The sequence below is a fragment of the Antrostomus carolinensis genome, unplaced genomic scaffold (assembly GCF_000700745.2).
Source record: "Antrostomus carolinensis isolate BGI_N321 unplaced genomic scaffold, ASM70074v2 scaffold10933, whole genome shotgun sequence".
Lineage (NCBI taxonomy): Eukaryota > Metazoa > Chordata > Aves > Caprimulgiformes > Caprimulgidae > Antrostomus > Antrostomus carolinensis.
The window spans coordinates 61,774-83,791 of NW_010304471.1; the positions used below are offsets into that span (position 1 = coordinate 61,774).

General features: G+C 34.4%; 1 protein-coding gene across 1 annotated transcript in view; it reads right to left on the minus strand.

Moving 5' to 3' along the window:
* Positions 1–21,808, minus strand: part of LOC104518225 (kinesin-like protein KIF6) — a gene marked incomplete at its 5' end in the record, with an annotated part of 70,408 nt that extends 48,600 nt beyond the window's left edge. Inside the window, 4 exons of the mRNA XM_010164466.2 lie at positions 371–480; positions 3,974–4,121; positions 18,359–18,433; positions 21,699–21,808. Of these exons, the coding sequence (XP_010162768.2) occupies positions 371–480; positions 3,974–4,121; positions 18,359–18,433; positions 21,699–21,808 (443 nt within the window). The remainder of the gene's footprint in view (positions 1–370; positions 481–3,973; positions 4,122–18,358; positions 18,434–21,698) is intronic.
* Positions 21,809–22,018: the final 210 nt, after the last annotated feature.

The window sequence follows — 22,018 nt, forward strand, 5'->3', positions numbered from 1 at the left end:
AAGGATATACTGCCTGTTACATATGTGTCTGTCACACACACACACGTGCATACTGTATGAAGAGACAGTTTGCCATGAGAAAAACAAGCATACTTTCTCTTTTTTTTCAGTCTGCAATAGATCTCTTCTGCACAATATCAATATACATTTTTACAACTCATCTTCAGTTACTTCCATCTAGTTTCCTAACCCTCTACACACATAAAGTAAGAGAATATTTAGACAGTGTTGATAAAATTGAGAAAACAAAGTATTTTGAGTTAACACAGAGATCAGTAGCACAGTTTCAAAAATTCCCCAACCAATACAACAGAGCATCTGAAAATGATTTCTATTGTTTTTTATGGTTCTCTGTAGTTTTGTTACTCACGGCAAATCTTCCAATCTAGAGGCCTCATGTCTTGGGTCCAGCAGATCATAACCACATTCATTGTAGATTTCCAAGTAGGAAACGTGAGTTGTGTACACTTTACTGCTATCCTGGACAAGAAAAGAAAAAAAAAATATAGAGAAAAGGAAGAGTTATAAAGAGAAGTCGGACCTAGACCAGAGGACAAATTTATCACTACAACTTTTATGTTGCTTCCTCACTCTGTCTCTTTTTCTTTTCCTGGGTATGGTTTACACTTTTAATTTGTGATACTTTTATGTTTTCTGTTACCATATGCAAGGGTAACAGAAGAAAAAGGAAAAACAAACAAACAAAACACACACCGAAAAACAAACACAAAAAACCCCTCAAACCAAAAATCCCCCCAAAACCCCACTGTGCCCATGAGTTTAGTATGGGTTTTTTAATTGGTTCCTTATATCTAGAAAAGTCTGTGTACATCTAGAACATGGCAGACTGCTCACAGAATCATGCAACATGCCATTTTTCACTTCTATGACAAAAAAAGAATGTTATTATAAAGAGGTAAACCTTCATATTATGGATACAAAGACTATGCTTAAAAAAAAAAAGGAACAACAACAAGACGAAAAAATCTGAGATTTACTTTATTTTAGAAACATCAGTGACATAGTGCTTTACACTCTCTTTATCATAACATTTAAGCACTGTATATGATGTTGGCTGTTCTCTGTAATCCTCATTTTTTCTGTATAATACATTGCCAAAATGTAACTTAACACAACTGGTTTTTGCAGACAGAATTTTCTCCTGCCCCAAAGCCAAATCCAAACAACATAAACCTCAAAATAATGGGCTATGATTTCCAAAATAAAAGAAAATTAGTCACTTTTTTCAGCAGATGAAGCCACTGTGAAAGCACTCATATCAAATTCACAGTAGCAGTTTAATAATACAATCCACCACAGTTGTTTTACAAAATACTTTCAGATATGAACTTCATTTTCATTGAATAGTTATTTCCCTTTTTTTTTTTTTAATTTATAATGACAGTTCACTATTTCAAGGGACACCATTTAAAAAAGATACACTACAGATGGATGGAAAAAAGTAGTAAGGAACTGTTCAAACAGGAAGCTGTGGAAATACAAGAATTTCTGAACAATAAATTAGAAGGGGATGCTATTAAAAACAAAGGGCTTGATTTGCTTCTCATTTTAGGTAAAAAGTTTTGTTTTCTTGGTTTCAAATTGTGCTGCCTCAGTGCAAGTAAGAACCTCAAAAGTCTTGTATTTTGTGTCTGTGAATTTACTTTCTCGTGTTCCACTCTACTTAGGGTTAGGAGGCAGATGACTCTTCTCTACTATGTCAGCACTTTCCAAAGCACAGATGTAGATAAAAAGAAATGAAACAAGGGAAAGGTATGAAAAGAAAGGCAGGTGGAAAGATGAAACATCAAGAAGAGCAGAACTAAGTAGGGCTTTTGATCCAAAACCTAGTCTGAAAATGGAAAGGCGAATATTTTTATTTTTGCAGAAAGTATCTGCTGAGAAGGTGGCAAATAAATTAGTTATTTTTCATCTTATTTTGTTTTTATTACATAATGAGCACTAGAACAGAATGTTGGTGTATTGACATTGTATGTTGCTGGAACTGCAAGATCAACCTGTTCATTTTCCATGACAAACATCCTCCATGGGGTCCTGTGAGCAGGAGAAGGTCTAAGGCAACATGATCATGTGTTTGTTTGTTGGGTTTTGTTCATTTCCATTCCCCTAAAAGCAAGCTTTTATGCACCTGCAATATGGTGTGTACATTTACCTGTCAAAGCCATACTTTGAAAGAGTCAAGGTAACTCCTTAATACTGTTAACCCTTACTCAGACAGGGCACATTCATGTGACTAAGACATAAATCCTTACAAGTAAGAATTGGTACCCTGTATTAGAGGAATGATGGAATATAAAAGTACAATGTAATGACTGATGATGGAGTAATTGAAGAGACAAAACATATATCACACCAGACGCCTCTCTTAATCTCTTCACTTTTGCCTCCTTTAGTTATGAAAGCACCAGAGAGCACTGTGTTCACTCACATCAGTATTAGAAATGCTAAAAGAAAATGAAATTCCTTGTAAACATAACGAACAATCATCAGTGTGCTTACTCTGGCACATTTTTCACTTACTCATTTCATTGCATACAGATATCAAATTGAAATAATTCTACAGTATTTTGGCACACATACACACATTATCCCACATCCTCCTTTAGAAAAATGTTCTTCCACCTGGAATGCCAATCACAATATCATCAGCTAGTTATTGTTTCTCTCAGTACCCTCACATGTGGCAAAAAATAGGATATGTTAATTAAGCTTTCTTTCCAACCTGTAGGCTGCAGATCAGTCAGAAGACTTAAGATTTGGTATGATTTACTTAAAATTAACTTCTCTATTCAATGAGAATATGGGTGTAGTGACTATTTCTCCACTAGAAGTCTCAGATATAAAGCACATGCAAATCTGGTTTTCAGAATATAGTTTACTACCATTGTAAGGGTTTTTCTAGTCACTAGTTAACTACTGTTTAGGTACTGATACTATTTTAAAAACAGACCAAAGGATTTTTTTTTTTTATTTTTTCTTCATTTCAGAAAGAATGCATTAGAAATAATTAATAACAGCAATAATAACAATAATAATAATATGTTAGTGACATTTTACTATCTACATTTTTACCTGCTAATGTTATACACGTGTAATTATGTTAAGAAATTTGCCTGAGATTGTTTCTATCCAGCTATATTCAGTGAATCAGACTTTTATTACTAGTACCATATACATGTAAAAACATTCCATACAAGTGGATAACTGGAGTTAAAAGGAAAACTGTAGAGAATGAAATTGAATACAGATATCCGTTTTCATGCAAATACTTAAAGGATGTGCAGTACTGACTTTAAAAATTGCGTTTCATTATAATTACAGGTAATTAGCATTATCATTCTATAATATATTCTAGCTCATAAGTAACATTAGGTAAAATAAAGGCATTAAGTAAAATAAATAGCTGAATATTTGAAATGCTTATTATTAATTTTATTATTTTATGGGTTGTTGTATTTTGGGGTTTTTTTCCGGAGCATCTGTCAAGCACAAAGAAATTGGGCAACTTATGAAGAGTGAAAGTAACATTCCATCTTTTATACAACATTGTTGGTTTACATAGAAATCAGAGAAATTTTTATACGAGATGTGTGTGATGCAATGCATACAATACAAACCCAGAGTGGAGCTAATATAAGCATTAAGACGAGAAAAAACAATTACATTATCTCAGTGTATGTTGCACCAACTAAAAATAGTATGGTTTTTAAAACTACAAAAAACCCTTCCAATGATGTCCATTACTTTAAGTTTACTGCAACAAACCAGGTAACCAAAACTATTATCAATGTATTCTTGCATAAGTTCAAGTCAGATATTTGTCAAGTTAGATATCTTCTTCAGCATTAATTTTAGAGCTTCCTCTAGCACTATAATAAAGACAGCCTTTTGCAATACAGTTAAGTACTTGCAAAGCAGACATTAAGAATAAACAGAAAAAAATGACCCATACCTTCTGCAATTGATCAAAAATATAAGATAGAGTCCTGGGAATGATGCCTCGATCATTGTAATGTTCTGCTCCTCCTGTGATGGTAAAAGTTTTGCCACTACCTGTCTGACCATATGCAAAGATAGTACCATTGTATCCTGCCAAAACACTATACAATAAAAATGGAGAGATAATTAATAGATAAAGCATAGCATATTTTCTACGATCAACTTTGTATAGAACCAAAATATAATTAACAGTAATACTTAATTACATAGCAATTCTCTTCAGTAATACAAGAATACACTTCCAGATATGTAATCTAAATTCAATGGAATTTAAACTATTTAGGACTGAAGGACTTTTTGGTATCTTGACTTACTCCATTATTCGATATCATCATTAGTTGATCATATTTATTACTATTTCCATTACTTTCGTACACTTTTTTCTTTGGCTGATGATTTTTTGCAATGATGATATTTAGTCTCTGAAAAGACTGTAGATGTCAGGAATTGTGACCATTAATACATTACAGCTGAAGCATCTAGAAATATTTCACTTATGGCTTCATTAATTGCAATGAGAAAAGACTGTATCATGGTTAGAAACTCATGTAAGGATACACTTATATAAGGGATCTTTTTTTATTTTAAGAATACGACTATACTAAACTATCAAGCTACTCCTAGCTTGGGCAAGGGTATGCAGGAGAACCAGTGCTTGTATCAGTGTAGTAAAGTCTTCATTTACTATGAAAACACACAAACCCACATCGGTAAAAACAAACCTTTCTGTCAGAACCGTGTCTGTACAAGAAGCTTCTGTGGAACAGTGACAGTAGCTATGCAATGGCATAGCTTGAAATTACATACAGATTCAATCATTTTTTTTCATACCTCTTACTTGTATTTGCATAAGTGTCTACACAAGAGTCTAAGTCAAATATCTTTCTCTAATTCATCACTCTCACTGTTAAATTCCACTTGATTTCCAACAAATAGTAGACAAGCTTAATGACAGTTGCAGAGCTGCACATCATGGAGGAAATGTGGGACTTTGCTGTAGCTGACGTACAGCTTAGCAGCCATGGCTGACTAAATGGAATTTTCAAGTTGTAACTCAATATATTTCAAGAATTTTGGTCCTAATTTTTTTCTAAAGTAGAGGGTTTTAAACAAAAAGCAGACCCCTAAATGATGATGATCTAGCTTCCACTACTGATAATTCAGTAAAATTTTAAGGAAAAATGTTTATATGCAAATACAGATTTTTTTTTTTTCCTTCTTATTAATGTATGGCAAAATTTCTTGCAATATTTATAAAGACAGAATCATATTTTTATCAAGTGAGGTCCCTTTGACAGGCTGATGTCTGAAATATAAATACATTTCATTTCTCCCTTGATATTAAAGTAAAATTTCAGGTATTCAGTGTTTCACAGTTGACTGCCATGCATTTCCCTTGTGCAGCTCTGTCTCAAAAGATAAAAATACTAAAATCTATTTCCACATTTCTAATTCCATTTCTTGTTAATTATTGTGAACTGTCCTGAACTTGAAAAATATTTTAAGTGCTCTAAGATTTTATGCTTCACACTGACTGACTATAAACAATGAGGTAAAAAAGATGGAGGACATAATTATTTTGAATTTTCACTTGTCTGTAAAAGCAAACAAAAATTGAATAAAATTATAAAAAATTATAGAATCACAAATTAAAACAGTTAATTACTGTAATAGTCATGAGAGTCTATAGTTGACAGGATATATGATAAATAAATCTAATTAGACTGTCAAGCTTTTTCTTTCCTTTCACTAGCTGTCAATTACAAAATGTTTCCTGGATTCACCTGTCTTGAAATTGTTCTACCACAATTCCAGCACCTCCTGACAAAATATATGGTGCATTGAAAAACACAATGTAATCAAGAAAGAATTGTTTTCTTGATACCAATTATCAGAAGCAAAATCTACTTTGGATTTGATTTAGTATTAAGGATCTACTAATTCTGCTAAAGAAAAAGAAAAGCTAAAATTATTCTTGTGCATTTTGTTTACTGAAAAAGTGATAAATAAGCTAAGATTTTTTAAAATAAAAAAAGGAGGTAAACAACCCTTGATTGAGAGGAAAAGAACCATGTATAGATAGCTGCTGGTCTGGCACCACAAGAGATGCAAAGGCTCTCCTACTTTTTTTAAGTTTATTTAAAGGCCTGAGTAGTTGCCAAATTGCTTATTTTAATCCATTACAGTAGGATGTCAGAGACAAAAACAGTAACATGTTGAAAGGAACTACACTGAACATCTGCTCCCAAAGACCAAAATACCCAAAGAAAGAGCATGTACAGTTTTCAGATTCCAGATGTTAAAAATCAAAACAATTATTGTTATAGAACACCTCATCCATCTATCTAGTGCCCGCTGTCACTGTATCTGAATGCTGAAGACAGTAATGAGTTGTCAGAAGGTAGGGGGGTATCAAAAGAAGCTGAGAGATGGCAGGTTCAAGCAAAGGGAAATGATTCTTCATACAAAATGTGAAACTGCTTGCAGTGGGATGTTTTGGATGCTAAAAGTTCACACAGGCTCCAGTAGAGACTCGACTAATTAATGAAAAAAAAAAAAAAATCTCAGGGCTACTAAACACAGAGAAATCAAAGTCCCTAAACTACAAACGACTACAGGCTAACCAAATACTTGGGGGAAGTAGCTCTACATGCTTATGCTGTTGGGTTTTTTTATCCCTGAGCTGTTACTCACTCTGAGAGATAACATACTGGGCTAGATGGAACTTTGGTCAGACCCCATACAGTTGCTCTTCTGTTTTTACATCTCTGCACTTTGTCTCTTCTAGATCTAGCATTTTTGGTTGTTAAGTTTTCTTTCTCCTTCTCCTCTTTAAAGTTGTTAAAGGTATATATTTTCAATTACTGTGACATGGCCTCTGCAGAAAGGTGTATTTTGCAATATGTCTAAAAAAGTGGTAAAGTTGTGTCTGCGAACTATTAACTTCAGGTCCCTGTACTTCACAAAAAGCTGTTGATTCAGATCACCACACATGGAAACATCAGATAAAACGTCATATACCATATGCTGTCAAAACAGCTACAAAAATCACTAAGTTTTCTTTGTGTTGATTCATTTATTTCTTATATTTATCGCAGTGCATCAGCACAGCTCTGAACAGTTTTCCAGGAAACATTGAAAGTTTAGAAGATGTGAATATATCAATGTCAATAATGTATTCTCATAGTCCAATGTAATTATAGGTAACATTAATATTGCATTGCATAGATGCACTTTGAAAGTCCTGGTTACAATTCCATAGCTGAGTTCCACTTTAAAATCCAAGATGAAAGTCAATCTTATCTTTTATGTATGTGTGTATAATTCTATGTATATTTGCATCCTGTCCATATTTACAGCATTCATTTCCTTCATTCAGAGTTTATTAAAACTAACAAGCATGCCAATTTAAAAGCCTGCTTGAGGTGCTAAGGAAACCTGCAAGGAAAGCGGACTACCAATAATATCAGTGAAACAAACCGCTCGCAAAGCCTTCTAAAAGTTAAGCACAACCCCTTGAATGCAATTCCATGATATTTCAAAAGTCATGTCAGTCAGGTGAAGTCCCTGGTGACCGGAAAAAGGGAAATGTTGCATCCATTTTTGAAAAGGGCAGAAAGAAGGGTCCTGGGAACTACTGACCTGTCAGCCTCACCTCTTTGCCTGGGAAGGTCATGAAAGAGTTTGCCCCAGAAGATATGCTAAAGCATATGGGTGACAGGGAGGTGATTCAAGAAAGCCAGCATGGCTTCACCAAGGGAAAGTTCTGTTCTGCAAAATCTGCTTTGCAAGATGTCACCCAGGCAAAGCCTGCACCTTTGCTCTTCAAATTCTCTGAACAAAAATCCCAAATCTTTTTTAAACTTAATATTTGAAAATACACAGGTTGACGTGGTTAGTGATGGTAGTCTTGTGAAGACTTTAAAATATGCATACATAAAAATCATACACTATAAGGGTATTTTCAGTCATACTTCCTCAGTGTTACCAGAATATCCAGCATTTGCATTTTTTTTTCTCCCTGGAAGCTGAGTTTTGGCATGGTTATGGAGATACTTTGTTGAATAAATTGTCTCTTTACTACTTCAAACAAAACACATCAAAGACATAATACAAGGAGAGGCTTTGCTAAAAAGATCTTTCATGAACTTAAGTGATGTTGTATAGCTCCCTGTTCAGAAGTTCATGGACTACTTCCAGACAGATTAGCTAAAATGTTGCTGGAGAAATGTGTCTCTGGTATATTTTAGCAAAGTTACTCATGGTATGATTGTCGGAGTTCCTGGCGGGCCTTCTTCTTTTAATAATACCAAGCTCAAGACTATAAAGCCTACTACAGAGAAAAATAAGTTTTTAAAATATTATTACTAAAACTTGTCCAAATTTGTACATTTGTTTCACTGGCTTAGGAAATTCAGAAAGTTGATTTTACTTACACACTAAAACATGCAGGCATATATTTGTAACACTTTGTGATAGACTTAGCTTTTACAAAAAGAAGAGAAAGTGCTATTCATCACAAACCACATAAAGCAATCTTTACATAGCAAAATGTGTATCAATTTTACCTACAAAAATATTTAGGGTTAGTTATAAACCAAACAAATACAGAAAAATAGATAGTAAAAAGTCAGTTTCTGACAAATAGTTTGTTATTTCAGCTTTGCTTCTACTGCGTTGACACCAAGTATGCCACGTTCCTATCTGGAAAATATGGACCAACTTAAATGTGTAAAGGAAAAACCTAAGCTGTCATGTGCATGAACAGCAAGTCTGACATGCTGGACATTGTACCTGTGAACAACAAAATCCATAAAATATGGACAAATATCATTGGCCTGAATTTTGACATGTAAAGAAGTCTCAAAAAAATTGGCCAAAACCTCAATTTCTGTGAAGACATGCTTTCCAGAAAAAAGATGACATTTCTGAGAAAACACAGACATATAATAGTTCTGCAAACAAACATATTTCAATCCCATTTAATATATTGAGCTGTCTTAATATCTTGTTATTAATATTTAGGAGTTCTTGGTTACATGACTGCCAAGAAAGGTCCCAAAAGGTCACAGTCTGCAAATTCGAATGCTTCAGAACAACTAAACAAATTGAATCTTAATATTTTAGATTTAAATAATGATGCCAGAACATTAGGATTTCCCAGATTTTGTAGCATAATTAATAATTTTGTCAGTACTTGATAAATATATATTTATAAATTGTATATCTATTTTTGCATTTCAGTGAAAATACATCTAGTCAAACCGTACAAAGACTCACTTATGACAAAGCTGTATACAATAAAAAAACCTGTAATGTTTGCTGGATATAGTAATTTGAAATTGAAACGTGTTTGTGACAGTATATTTACATATGCATGCTGTATGTAAAGATGTCTTGTTGTTTGTAAACACTATAAGAAAAGCCAATTTAAAGCAAAATATTGGTGAGCAAACATCATGATTACCTGCTCAGTACTGTGAATTTATCAACCAGTATTTATGTAATAAGCAGCTTTGTTTAGTAAAGTTGGTATCATTAAACAACCTAAAACAATACAACAAAGGTTGCCCTTGGTGGAATTCAGAATAATACAGAGGGGAAAAAAAAACAAAAAAAAAGGAAATATTCATAAACCAACAAGAAAATGGTAACGATCATGCCAATTTTTTGCTGGTGTAAATATTTAAACATACTACAGTATATAAACATAACTGCATGTATCAAAAGTATCTCAAATACTTTACATTCTAAAAATGATTTTTTCCAATTAACTTGGAATACTCTTAATTTAAATACTTTTCTTGTTTTGGAGAAGAGACATAATAAAAAAAGCAGCAAGCTGAAGTAAATGTCCCCTAATTAGCCCACTTTCAGGACAATCTTAAAATTGCTTCATAACCCAAGTACTGCTATACAAAAGGTTACGTAATGATGCTTGCTCAATAAAATAAGTTTTGGCTTTATGAAAAATGAATTATAACATACTTTCTCTTCTACCCTTTGGACTTTGAGAAACATGAAAAAAAAATTAAAATCAATCATTGATTAAAATTGCAAGGGTTCAATATTTTAAAAGCTCCCTTATCAGTGGCTAAGAGAGTAATTAAAAAATCCTTAGGGTCCAGAGAAAAAAAATTGCTAGTAAGAAATGGTCATTACATGTAAGGATTTAGCCAGTAACACTGAGGAGGAATAAACAAATGCTGTAGCTGCAACTATGATGGTCTAAAACTATAAGGAAAAACAGGTATTTAGAGGGAGGTAGCATGTTTTATTAGACTTGCTAATACATTGGGGGAAAATAACACTAGGCTCAGGGCACCAGTGGATTATTGGTTTTTTTGTTATGTTAGAAAGACCCTGCCACTTCCTTTGCAATCTTGCTAAGAAAAAGCTGTTAGTACAACTTTTTATCAATTATCAGGCATAGGACAATTCTTTCTAGTATGGATTCATATATGAATGTAGTTAAAGGAGAGCAAAGCCATGTGTTAACGTGCACTTTCTAACTTATTCATAATTACTGAAGATTTACAAACATGCACAGTGAAAAATTAACTTTTCACTTAAAAATTCATTTGAGATCCCTATTTAAATAAATTGCTGTTACACAGTTGTGTACTGGCATTCTCAGTCACCCAACTGACTTGCCTCATGTCTGAAAGACGTCTAATTCCTACATAAAGGGTGTGATACAGAAGTCTAGCTCATGCAAGCAATTCCACTCAGATTGATAGATACATTATGTTTACGACTGCTTAACATTCCTCAAGTGAGAGCTAGACAATTTATGGGTAGTTACTACAGTTTAAAATATCATTCGGTACTTTGTCCTTGAATATCTGAGACAATATAAATAGTGGTATAAAGCCCCAGTGACAACACACAGAGGTTGAAAGCAGACTGAGGTTGTTTTATTGTGGTTGGTTTTTCTGACTACATTTTGTTTTAATTTCCAGTGAAGATCATTTGTTCTATTTAAAGTTTATGGACACAGAACTTTGCACAGAACTTTGTTAATGAGAATTCAGGCAGGCTTGTGCCTAAGTACTCTGCTTCCTCTGCTGCTATACTGTTTAGTTGAATCAAACATAACAGCTACCATCAAAATTAGCAAAAAATAAAACAAACTCTCCTCCTTGAGTTCTGTGTCCAGTTTTGGACCCCTCCTCAGAAGAAGGATGCTATAAAGAACTGGAGTGAGCCTGACAGAACCAGGTTATTGGGTTGGAGCACATAAGACAAAAGGGGAAGCCAAGGGAGCTGTTATCTGTCAACCTGGAGAAGAGAAAGCTATACATGTACCTAATTACCACCTTCTATTCTGCAATGGATCATTACAGACATGGACTCAGACTCTCCTCAGAGGCTTACAGTGGTAGGACAAGAGGCAGTGGTCACAAGTTGCAAGAGGGGAAATTCCATAAGTATAGAAAATAAGTATAAGGAAAATGTTCTTCACAGTGAGAATAGTTAAGCCGTGGAACAGGTGCCTAGATGGGTTGTGGGTTCCCCATCTTTGGACATTTTCAAAGCTCTACTGGACAAGAGCCTGAGCAACCTGATCCAACTTTGAAGCTAGACCTGCTTTGCTCAGGAGGTTGGATCAGATGACCTACAGAGATTCTTTCTGACCTAATTATTCTAATTTGTTAGCAGTAGGCATAATTCACATAGAATTATCATCAGAAGAAGGAAAAAGTAAACAGTCCATATCAGTCCCTGAAAACATGCTACAAACTGCTACTAACTCTGCTCTATTTCAGACTAGTCTCATCAGTTTTATAACCACCAATATGACAGTCTCTCTCAGAGAAGTCGGACTGCTCTGATTCTTTTTCTGTTACGCCAAACTTCATTATGAAAAAGACAAAGGAAGAGTAACAACCTTTTTTGCAAGTTTTTGACATTGGTAGATATTACAGATAAATGTGGAAATCTTGTCTCAGCAATTGGTAAATGAAGCCTAATCCAGAACACCAAAAGCAATCACAGCAATGATGACTATGAAGTCTAAGTGAAAAGACTTGCTTGCTCTGACACTTAATTCCTATTGCAAAGCATACTTTTCAGTCTTCAAAAGGATTCTAAAGATCATTTAAGTAGCTGCATTTAAGACATTTGTAATTTTTATTATTGTTTCATTTTAAAATTAAAAAGTTCAAAGTGAAAGGCTTTTACTAAGTTTATAATCTGAATAAATAAAACATTTCTAAATGTTTAAATGAAAAAAAAGGTCTCATTAAGTAAGGACTACATTCTATGAGTATTTATATGTAGATAAGAGAAAATCCTATGAACAAGAAACAAATTTTGTCTTTAAAAATTAATTACTTACATTTTGTTAGTTTATTTCAGCTGCTGCTTATTATTTTAACCTGAGTTCTGACACCTTCATTTTAAATCACCAGTAACATAAAGGCATGTGGGTAGAACAAATATGCAATAACTATTAAAATACTAGAGTAATGAAAAAAGCAGAAAACACCAACATCCCTGATCTTAGGATACTATCAGCCATTTCTTCATCTCAGTTCTTGTTGCCTGAAATAGTTTACCAATACACCCCATTTTCTTTCTTCCTATCTCAGAAAATCTCAATTCATAGTTATTTTATCAAAAAAAAACCCCAACAAAACAACCAACCAACCCCAAAACCAAACCCAAAACCAGCTCCCAGACATGATATTTAAGATAAAAAGAAGGAAGAAACTAATTTTCAGGATCTGGAACAGGGAGGATTTGTCCTTACAGAGATACAGTATTTAGGTATCTTCTATCACTTGGAGCTCAAATTAAAGTTTTTTTTTAATTAAAATAAACAAAGTATCTCAGTATGACATTTTTTCTTTATGCCTTTGCCAGATTTATGGAACAAATTTAATTTGGTAATGCCTCATCTTTCAAAAACAACATCACTTTCCAAATGTGCATGTAATGGTGCTTTTGAGAGCTTAGTGCAAGCAAGTTTCCTTAGAAATTTCAAAAGGGCTTTCCCAAAAAAAACAAAAACAAAAGTGTAATACAATTTCTTATTCTAAATAAAATACCTATAGATATTTAGAATTCCACCTTAAGCACTGCAGAAGATAAGTGCCACAAAGACACTCTGAATCAAAGCTATCAAACTGTAACCTATAGTAAGCAGCCTTCTTAAACAATTCTAAATTGTGCAATTTAAGTAAAATTTGAACAACTAATAATCATTTGAGATTAAACATTAATGAAGCTTTTCACTTTTTATTGCCTCATAATTGTACACACTTTCAGGAAGAACTGCGAGCATTACAGCTCCAATTTTCCAATTCAGGGGAAATTTTAAGCAACATTTGTTTCAAGCTGACATCCAAAAAAATGTGTCCTTTACCATATATAGATTTTACACGTACCTAAATAACTCACATTAGCAGTGATACAGCTGTGATGCAAGGTTGCCTGCAAGTGAGCCAAGCCACTACTTCCCACATTGTGTCACAAATATATCAAGGTCAGAATGTATAATCGTTCATACAAGTCTATCGCTTAATTAGTTAACAAGGACTACCTTCTAGAAAATCCACGTGCTTACAGGCCTGATGATCACACCTTAACAAAATTGCAGAAAAAAACCCCTCCACTACTACAGCATAGTCATTTTACTAGACATTCTTCATTTTAGGAGTATTATCATGAAGATTAACAAGTCTTGACAGAAAGACCAGCTTTGATCACAGTAATAAATATCCTATCATGCTGATGATACCAAGAAATTTTAACTTGGCTGGGGAGTCACTGTGACAAGACTATAAAAAGCAAATAATTGATTCGTATCACAAGGGCCTTAAAACATTTTAATCATTCAATCCTTTTCTATTACAACATAAGTGAGTTGACATTTATGTTGACATTGTAGTACCAAAATTGTGCAAGTCTTCATTGAGCTCCTTGCTTTGGAAACACTCCTTCCTATTAGGACATGCAGCAACCTGCTGTACAAGCCAACAATATCTACAAATATATAGGCAACATGCTGCAGTTCCACTCAACAAGCCTAAAAAGACCGGAGGGGCAGAGGGGGAGGGAATGTGGGTAAAAAGGGTGTCCTATATGTGACACATGTATAGGAAGATACATAAATATAAGCAAGATTTTTTAAATGCCCCAGTAAGATGAGCCCAAATAAGAATGAAAGTTTAGTGCATCTTCTAAGGAACTTAATTCAGATTATTTCCTAACTTAAGCAGAGAGATGTAGGTGAGGAACCTGTACCTGTTTTGGGTCTCCTCACTAAAAAAGCTGCTTTATTTAACCTTTCAAAAGGATGAGTTCTGTACACTTCTTTGGAGTTTTAATTTCTTTAGAGCAGAAAACAGCTCTTAATAAGATTTTTTGAGATGCAAAACAACAAATAAGCAATTTAATGGTGGGTTCTGGCTATTACATAATGAATAAATAATCATGACTGACTTACTTTTCTATTTTCCTGTCACATATATTTCCTGATGTTGTAGTCTGAAATTTTCCTGAAGACAGTTTGTACTTTTACAACTAATGTAATTAAAACTATTTTAAACATCTAACATGTCGCACATGTATAATTACACTGTTAAATACTCAAAAAAAGAGCTTGCATTTCAAATTATACAAAAGTAAAGATAAAGTGAACTAAAAATCTACAATCCTAACAAAGTCAGTGAAAGTAAAGCACATTCAGCATTATTATAGCTTAGATGGTCAAAAGGAAAGTACAATTTGAGACAAAATTAATATCCCTTTACAAACTACTGAAATGTCATTAGTTTGAAGAAATTTGTAGATATGTTATTTCTCTTGAATATATAGTAAAACACAAATCCCCGAGTTGTTAGTGAGGACAAAAACCCAACCAAACAACAACAAAAAACCCCCAAAGAAACCACAAACCAGCACGTCCAAATACTTTTATTATATCATATATCATTCATAGACTTCAACAGGAAGAAACAGAAAAATAATAGCAGAAAAGCAAAGGATGGTAACTGGATTTCTATGAGCTTATTCAGTAAAGCTTGAAACATCCTATTAGGATGTTTAGTCTACATCCTGTGGCTTTCTGTTACAAGGCAATCTAATGATGTAAATATGTTTTCCAAACATTTTCAATTACTGGTGAAATACTTTCTAAAAGAGGGACATCACAAAATATAGTCAACTTTATAATGATGCTGTTCTGAAAAATATTTTGACTAAATTTTCTGTAAGAATAAGCATCAGAAAAAAAACCAAAACCCAGAAAAGAATAAAGGAAAGCAGTTTGTATATACACGAGAAGAAACTAAAATCTGCAGCAATGGGAGTATTATCCTGGAGGCTCCCAGATCTTTCAAAAAAACATAGAAGATTGCCATTGGATTCATAAACAGTTGAGCTATTTCTTATTTGCCTGATATATCTGAAAAGAAAATATTTTCAATGCTATTCTTTAAAAAAAATAAAGAGAAAACTTTAGCCATATTAGAACTGAAAAGAAAACTAATTCTGAAGCACTAAGATTTTCTACTTAATTTCGGACTGCATTCATCACCATAACACTAATATTTGAAGTATCATAAGAGTAACCTTGTTCTATTGTTAGATTAAAGCAATGCTTAATTGTTAGCAAACTGTAAAATAAGGATGTTATTTATTTTCTCTATTTTTTGATGATGTATAGTGCTGCTTCTTAAAGATCAAGTTGGCTCTACACAAAAGAAATATCAAGAACACATATTTAAAATGAAAAGAGGAAAGCACAAACAAATAATAAAAAGAAACCAAGTAAGAGATGACTCAAATATTAACAAAATAAGAAAAAAAAAATCAAGTAAATCACATGCTTACAATGGTTTGAAGAGGTTGCCACTTTTGACTGAAGAAGCAAATTAAATGAACTAATGCCTGGTGCCTCTGAAACCACAGGCAAGATGACAATGTAACTGGACTTAAAGAGAGAAAAGTAGTGGCCTAACATCAAATAAAGAATACTTAAAAGGAAAAAAAGAAAAAAAAAAAGTTGCATCTAATTTCCATCCATCCATGAACAAACTAGAAAGATTTTTGAATCCTGAACACTACATTGCTGGTTTTAGTTTAAACAATGCCTAAGATTTTTTTTTCCTAAGCATTCATGTCTAACTGAATTTTCTCATGACTGTAAGTATGCATGGTGAAGAAACTCAAAATGCTACCAAACTATTTCATTGATACTTTCCTGCTACTTTCTTTCCCCTGGCATTACACAGATAAAAACTGTTCCTTTAGTAAAGGGACTGCAAAAACAGAAATGAGTGCATTTTCAACAGTTCTTCCCTGCAAAAGAACGTTGACTTGGAAAGAAACAAATAGTAAAGAACATTTTGCTATAAAAGACTGTGGTCTTTCAGAGTAACAGGTCAATTCTTGTTGTCCCACAAGGGAAAGGAAAATTGAATCATTAACTATACAGTGAAATAAATTTCAGACAGTTAAAGATTCCATTAGCCAAGGAACCTCATGACTATGAAGACATTCTGAAATACATATTTTTGCCTAAGAAAAAGGAAAGAATTAAGGAAAACTTTGAGGAACAGGAATGTACCTCAGGTATTGCCTACTCTACTATATATATACTCGTCCTTCAGTATTACCGTTAACAGTAAAAAAACCAATTAGAATACAAGTTATAACACTTAGTGAAGATTGTCTTGACTCAGTTAAGAATGATTTCTTTAGCATTAAAGACTCAGCTATTTGGAGATAATTGTATGCTTAAACACTGCTGATTTTAATAGTGTTTAAGTACTTAAAAATCTCTAAAAATCAAAACTAAACTCTACATAATGGAGCAAATCAACATATAAAAATCTTGTATCAGCTAACACTGAAACAAAGGAAAAACAATACCACTTCCTGTTTATTAGAGCACTGTACAAGCAAATTATTCAACTGGAAAACCTTACCATATTCCAGCAAAACACTCAAAAGGAAAAAAAGTCAGTCTGTTGCTAGTTAGCTTTGATACTCTGAGTTTTTGTTGAGGATAATTCAATCCATAGCATGTAACATCGAGAGTTTTAACCCTTCTCTTTCCAAGCACAGTCAGTTAAGGTACAGAAGTTTTTGTCTCCTGTCACCATCAAACTCAGAAATATTTTAAGGTAAGTAAATGAGTTAACCTGGAGCTATATGTTATAAAGTCAGATAAGCAAAGAAATCCCTTTTGGGTGAAAGAAGCATATAACAAATTTTTTTTTACAGTATATTTAACTTATTCTAGTGAAGTTTCAAATTCACTGCCTCTTCAATTTCACTGTCAATTGCCCTCCTGCTTTATGTGGGACTTTTAAGAAGAAAATAGAGGAGAAAAATCAAGAAAATGAAATCATATAGAGCTACGTATATTTTTACTTCCAAATAACAATTCGAGAAAGACTAAGTGTTCAACTGAGGATGATTTTCCTAAAGTGCAAAACGTGGCAGTGCAATAGGCTGAAGAATAACTTGCAGAATCACAGTCTAAACCAACAGATGAGTCAGACAATGCATGACAAAAGTTGGTACCTAAAGTAGTACTTCTCAACTCACTACATGTTTGGATTCTGAGAAGTAAGTTTGATAAACAAACATTATGTAGAAATTCCACACTGGCTTCCTCCAGTGTGGGATTTTCTCCCCTACTAAAACCAGTGCCAACTTCAGCAATGTGGCCAAAAGCTGAGCAAAGAGAATAGCATATTGTAAAATCCACCTGGTTCAGAGTGGCATTCAATCCACAAAATCAGTGAAGAGGGCTCCTACATCAGTCTTAAATGCTTGCCTTTGCAAACTCTAAAATATGAGCGTTGTTTGATTATTAGATGGAGGATAAAAACAAAAACAGTGCTAAAATCACTGCCCTACATATTTAGACAGAAAAAATGAGGGCAAATTTTGAGAATATCTCTGCAGGTATTAGCTCATGAGTGTCCCTAACTTAATGACAACTAAGCAGGGAGATAAGATTTTCGTTAAGCTTACCCCTTCATGGAACTATATAGGGAATACTTTTCTAACACAATGAAGTAAGCTTATATTACAAACAAAAAACTAGTTAGACATGGATTTCTATGCCTATCCAACAAAGGGGGCAGCAGAAGTAGAGATATTTTAGGAGTTAATAATGGATCTTTACCATGCATAAAAATCTCAGGGGATTGTTGCATATCTCGTAGGTTCAGATGTGTCAATATTTAGAAAATTAAAACACCAATCCACTTTTACAAAAGTAAGACAAACACTTGCCTGCTTTTCTCCAAGTAATACAATGAAAGTTATTTTTGACCCTGTGTTACCCCAATTACTCACAAGATCAACAACGTACCATTCTGCTACTGGTTTGGCAATGCTGTCAAAAACCACATCTTGTTTTGCCTCTTGATCAAAAATTTTTTGAAATCTGAAAATATTAAGCAAATAATAATTGCTCAGAATCTTAAAACACTACTTGATTCATACATTTTTGTTTGTGTTTGTAATAGTCAATGTTTACATCATTAGGCTTACATAACTTAGTACAATGTTTTCCCTGTAGTCTTAACCACAGCATGCTGTTGTGCTATTGTACATAAATAGGCTGTACACAGTGCTGCTTTGACAAGATCTGTACAATAAAATCCTCTGATAAAATGATGTGGCATAGAAAAAAATAAACCGTATTTTAAATCCGTCAAGGGAATCAGTGTTTGTAACTGGCACCACACTGAAACCTGGATAAATAGATTACACTATAACCAAATACAGCATCCCACCAGTATAGCCCAGCTCACATTTTTTTGTAACTTCTTCCTTCATTCTGCTGCACAGTTACTGTAAGTCACACGTAGGTATCTAATGCAATCTAAGTTTTGTCACCTCCTATATAAAATATCTGCAGTTGCCTTACAGAATCAAAGAATACTTCATGTCGAAAGGGATCACCTGCTCCATTCCCTTTGCTCAAAGGAGGGTCAGTTAGAGCAGGGGTCTGTACAGTCAGGTTTTGAGTATCTCTATCCATGGAGGCTCCACAACCTCTCTCAGCAACTTGTTCCAGTATTCAGTCACCTCATGGTAAAAAAGGATTTTTTGTATTTCCTGTATTTCAATCTGTGCCCATTAACTCTTGTCCTGCCACTGACCACCACTGAGAAGCACCTGGCTCTATCTTCTTTATTCTTCTCTCTCCAGTAGATGTTTATAGACATTGATAAGATCCCTTTGAGCCTTCTCCAGGATAAATAGTCCCAGGTTGCTCAGCCTCTCCTCATGACAGATGCTCGAGTCCCTTAATCATCTTTGTGGCCCTTTGCTGTAGGCCAGAACTGGACACAGAATTCCAGATATGATCTCGCTTATGGTGACTAGAAGGGAAAGATCAATTCCCTTGACCTGCTGGCAACACTCTGCCGAATGCAGCCCAGAGGATGTGGCCTTCTTTGCTGCCTGTGGTGCACTGTTGACTCATGTTCAACTTTTTGTCTCCCAGGACTCCACGTCCTTTTCTGCAAACCTGCTTTCAGTCAACCCTCAACATGTCCTAGTTATTCCTCTTCAGGAGCAAGACTTGGCATTTCATTTTGTTGAACTTCATGAGATTTCTATTCATCCATTTCTCCAGCCTCTTGAGGTCCCTTTGAAAGGCAGCACAACTATCTGGTGCACCAACCACCCCTCCCAGTTTCATACTGTCTGTGAACTTGCTGAAGTTTCACTCAGTCCTATCACCCAGGTCATTAATGCTAAAAAGTATTGGATCGCAGTATGGATTACAACACTAGTGACTGGCCTCCAGCTGGACTTTGTACCTCTGATGACAACCCTCTGAGACCTGCAGCTTAGCTCATTTTCAACACCTTCACTGTGCACTTACCTAGGTTTTCCTGATCCCATTCCTCAGACAGCCTTCCTGGGTCACCTGACCCTGCTCCCATCTCTTGTAGACTTCCTTTTGAAGTTTGAGTTTAGTCAGGAGCTGCTTGCCCATCCATACAGGCCTCATGCTGCCTTTTCATAATTTCCTTCTCATCAGGATGGAATGTTCTTGAGCTTGGAGGAGGTGATCCTTAAAATTATCCAGCTCTCCTGGACTTCTCTCCAGGTCTGTGTCTCATGGGACTCTTTCAAGCAGGTCCTTCAACAGGCCAAAGTCTGTTCTCCAAGTCCACAGTTGTGATCCTGCTTTTTGCCTTGCTCCCTTCTCTTAGGATCCTGAATTTCACTAACCCATGGCCACTACAGCCAAGACTAACCCCAAGTTTTAAATCTCTGATCAGTTCTTCCATATCTGCAAATATGAGGTGCAGCAGAGCTTCTCCCCTCATCAGCTCTTTGATCACATGTTAGGAAGTTGTTATTGATACACTTCAGAAACCTCCTGGATTGCTTGTGCCCTGCTATGTTGTCCCCCCTATCTGGAACTGTATACCCACACAGAACTTCACAGGGTATATAGAAAGGTATTACAGACACCAGGGGTATAAAAAAGCATCATGGACTGCAAGGGATTATGCAGTGTGTACAGCATCACAGACAAATGTGATACACAAACTATAGAGGCATATATTCCATCCTGCTAACTCTTAATCAGTCATCATTCAAACAATTGTGTTTTATTCCCATATAAGAAAGTAAGAACAAAGAAGAAAAACTATTGAGGTGACCAGGATAGACAGACTGCATGCAAGTATGAGTTTTATGGAGGAAAAATAAATGCTTGCTCCATAACAATATTTTTGCATTGTCTTAAGAATAATAAGCCATAGCTTTTCTCAAAATCCATCTTTACAGGCTTTTTAACAAATGATAAAGTCAGAAAAAAATATCAGCATTCATTACAGTTGTCTTGGGCATCTGCAACCTACTCTAGTTTTGCATATTAATCCAGCTGGAGAGGGCAGCTCCTCTCTTCCCAAGCAGAACAGATTTCCTTAGCTGACGTAAAATGACATCAGTCTGAGCTGCAGATGTTTATCTGTGGCTCTCTTTTTTTAATAACATAGAGCAAGACATTTACTTTATTTGGTATTATAAAAAATAAAGAACATTCAAGTTGGAAAAAGACAATCTCAACCTAGTAATCAGAGGTGGTTATACATCTAGATTTCTTAGTTATCAAAATTTTAAAATGTTGCCTCCAAGTTTTCTGCTGAAAATGTAAAAATATCTGATTGATATTGCTGGTACCTATATTTAGTTTCTAAAAACTACTTGCATTCAACAACCATGGTTTTGTTTCTTTCAACAACCTCTGGATTTCTTTACTGTGTTTTGGTTATGTCTGAAACAGTTTCTAAACAGTGTTGTACATTGAAACATCTTTAGCTAACCTACACCAACTCATTAGATCAAAAGAGAACAGTCTTACATTAATTTTTCATATGTAAATTCAAAACAAGTTGTAAAAATGGAAGAATTGATAAACAAAGATAAAATCTTTGAGTTAAGACTTGGATAGGCACAGTGACTTGCAATGGATAGGCAAAAACCCCACAATTTTCTCAAATGCTGTCAATCTCGTTCAGAGCATAATATGCTGGAGTATTCCTCTTGTTAATGGAGTCATATAAAAATAAACCAAAGCTTAGTTTTAAGCATAGGTTTTACCGGGTTCCATAGATCTGTATTACTATAGAGTAATATTCATAATTAAAGGTAGAAGAAATAAAGTTAAGGCTTTTACTCACTTGAACTTGTAGCTCTCCCGTTTATTATTGACAAATCCATCTGCTAAATCACGTGGCACAATAATCTCCAGACTGGACAGAGATTTCTCATCATCATCAACTGAATAAATCTAATAAGCATAGATATGAATTAACAAAATAATATTACCAACAGAACAGCATAGACCTTACGTATAACATTTACTCAAGCTTAGCACCTGTAACTGCCTGAAGAAAAAACTTCACACAAATCTCAGAATTGCATTGTGTACCATGGCTAATTAGTGTGTCAAGACAAAATGGCAAACCAGAATAGTTCTGCCGACTTCAAAAGCCCTTAG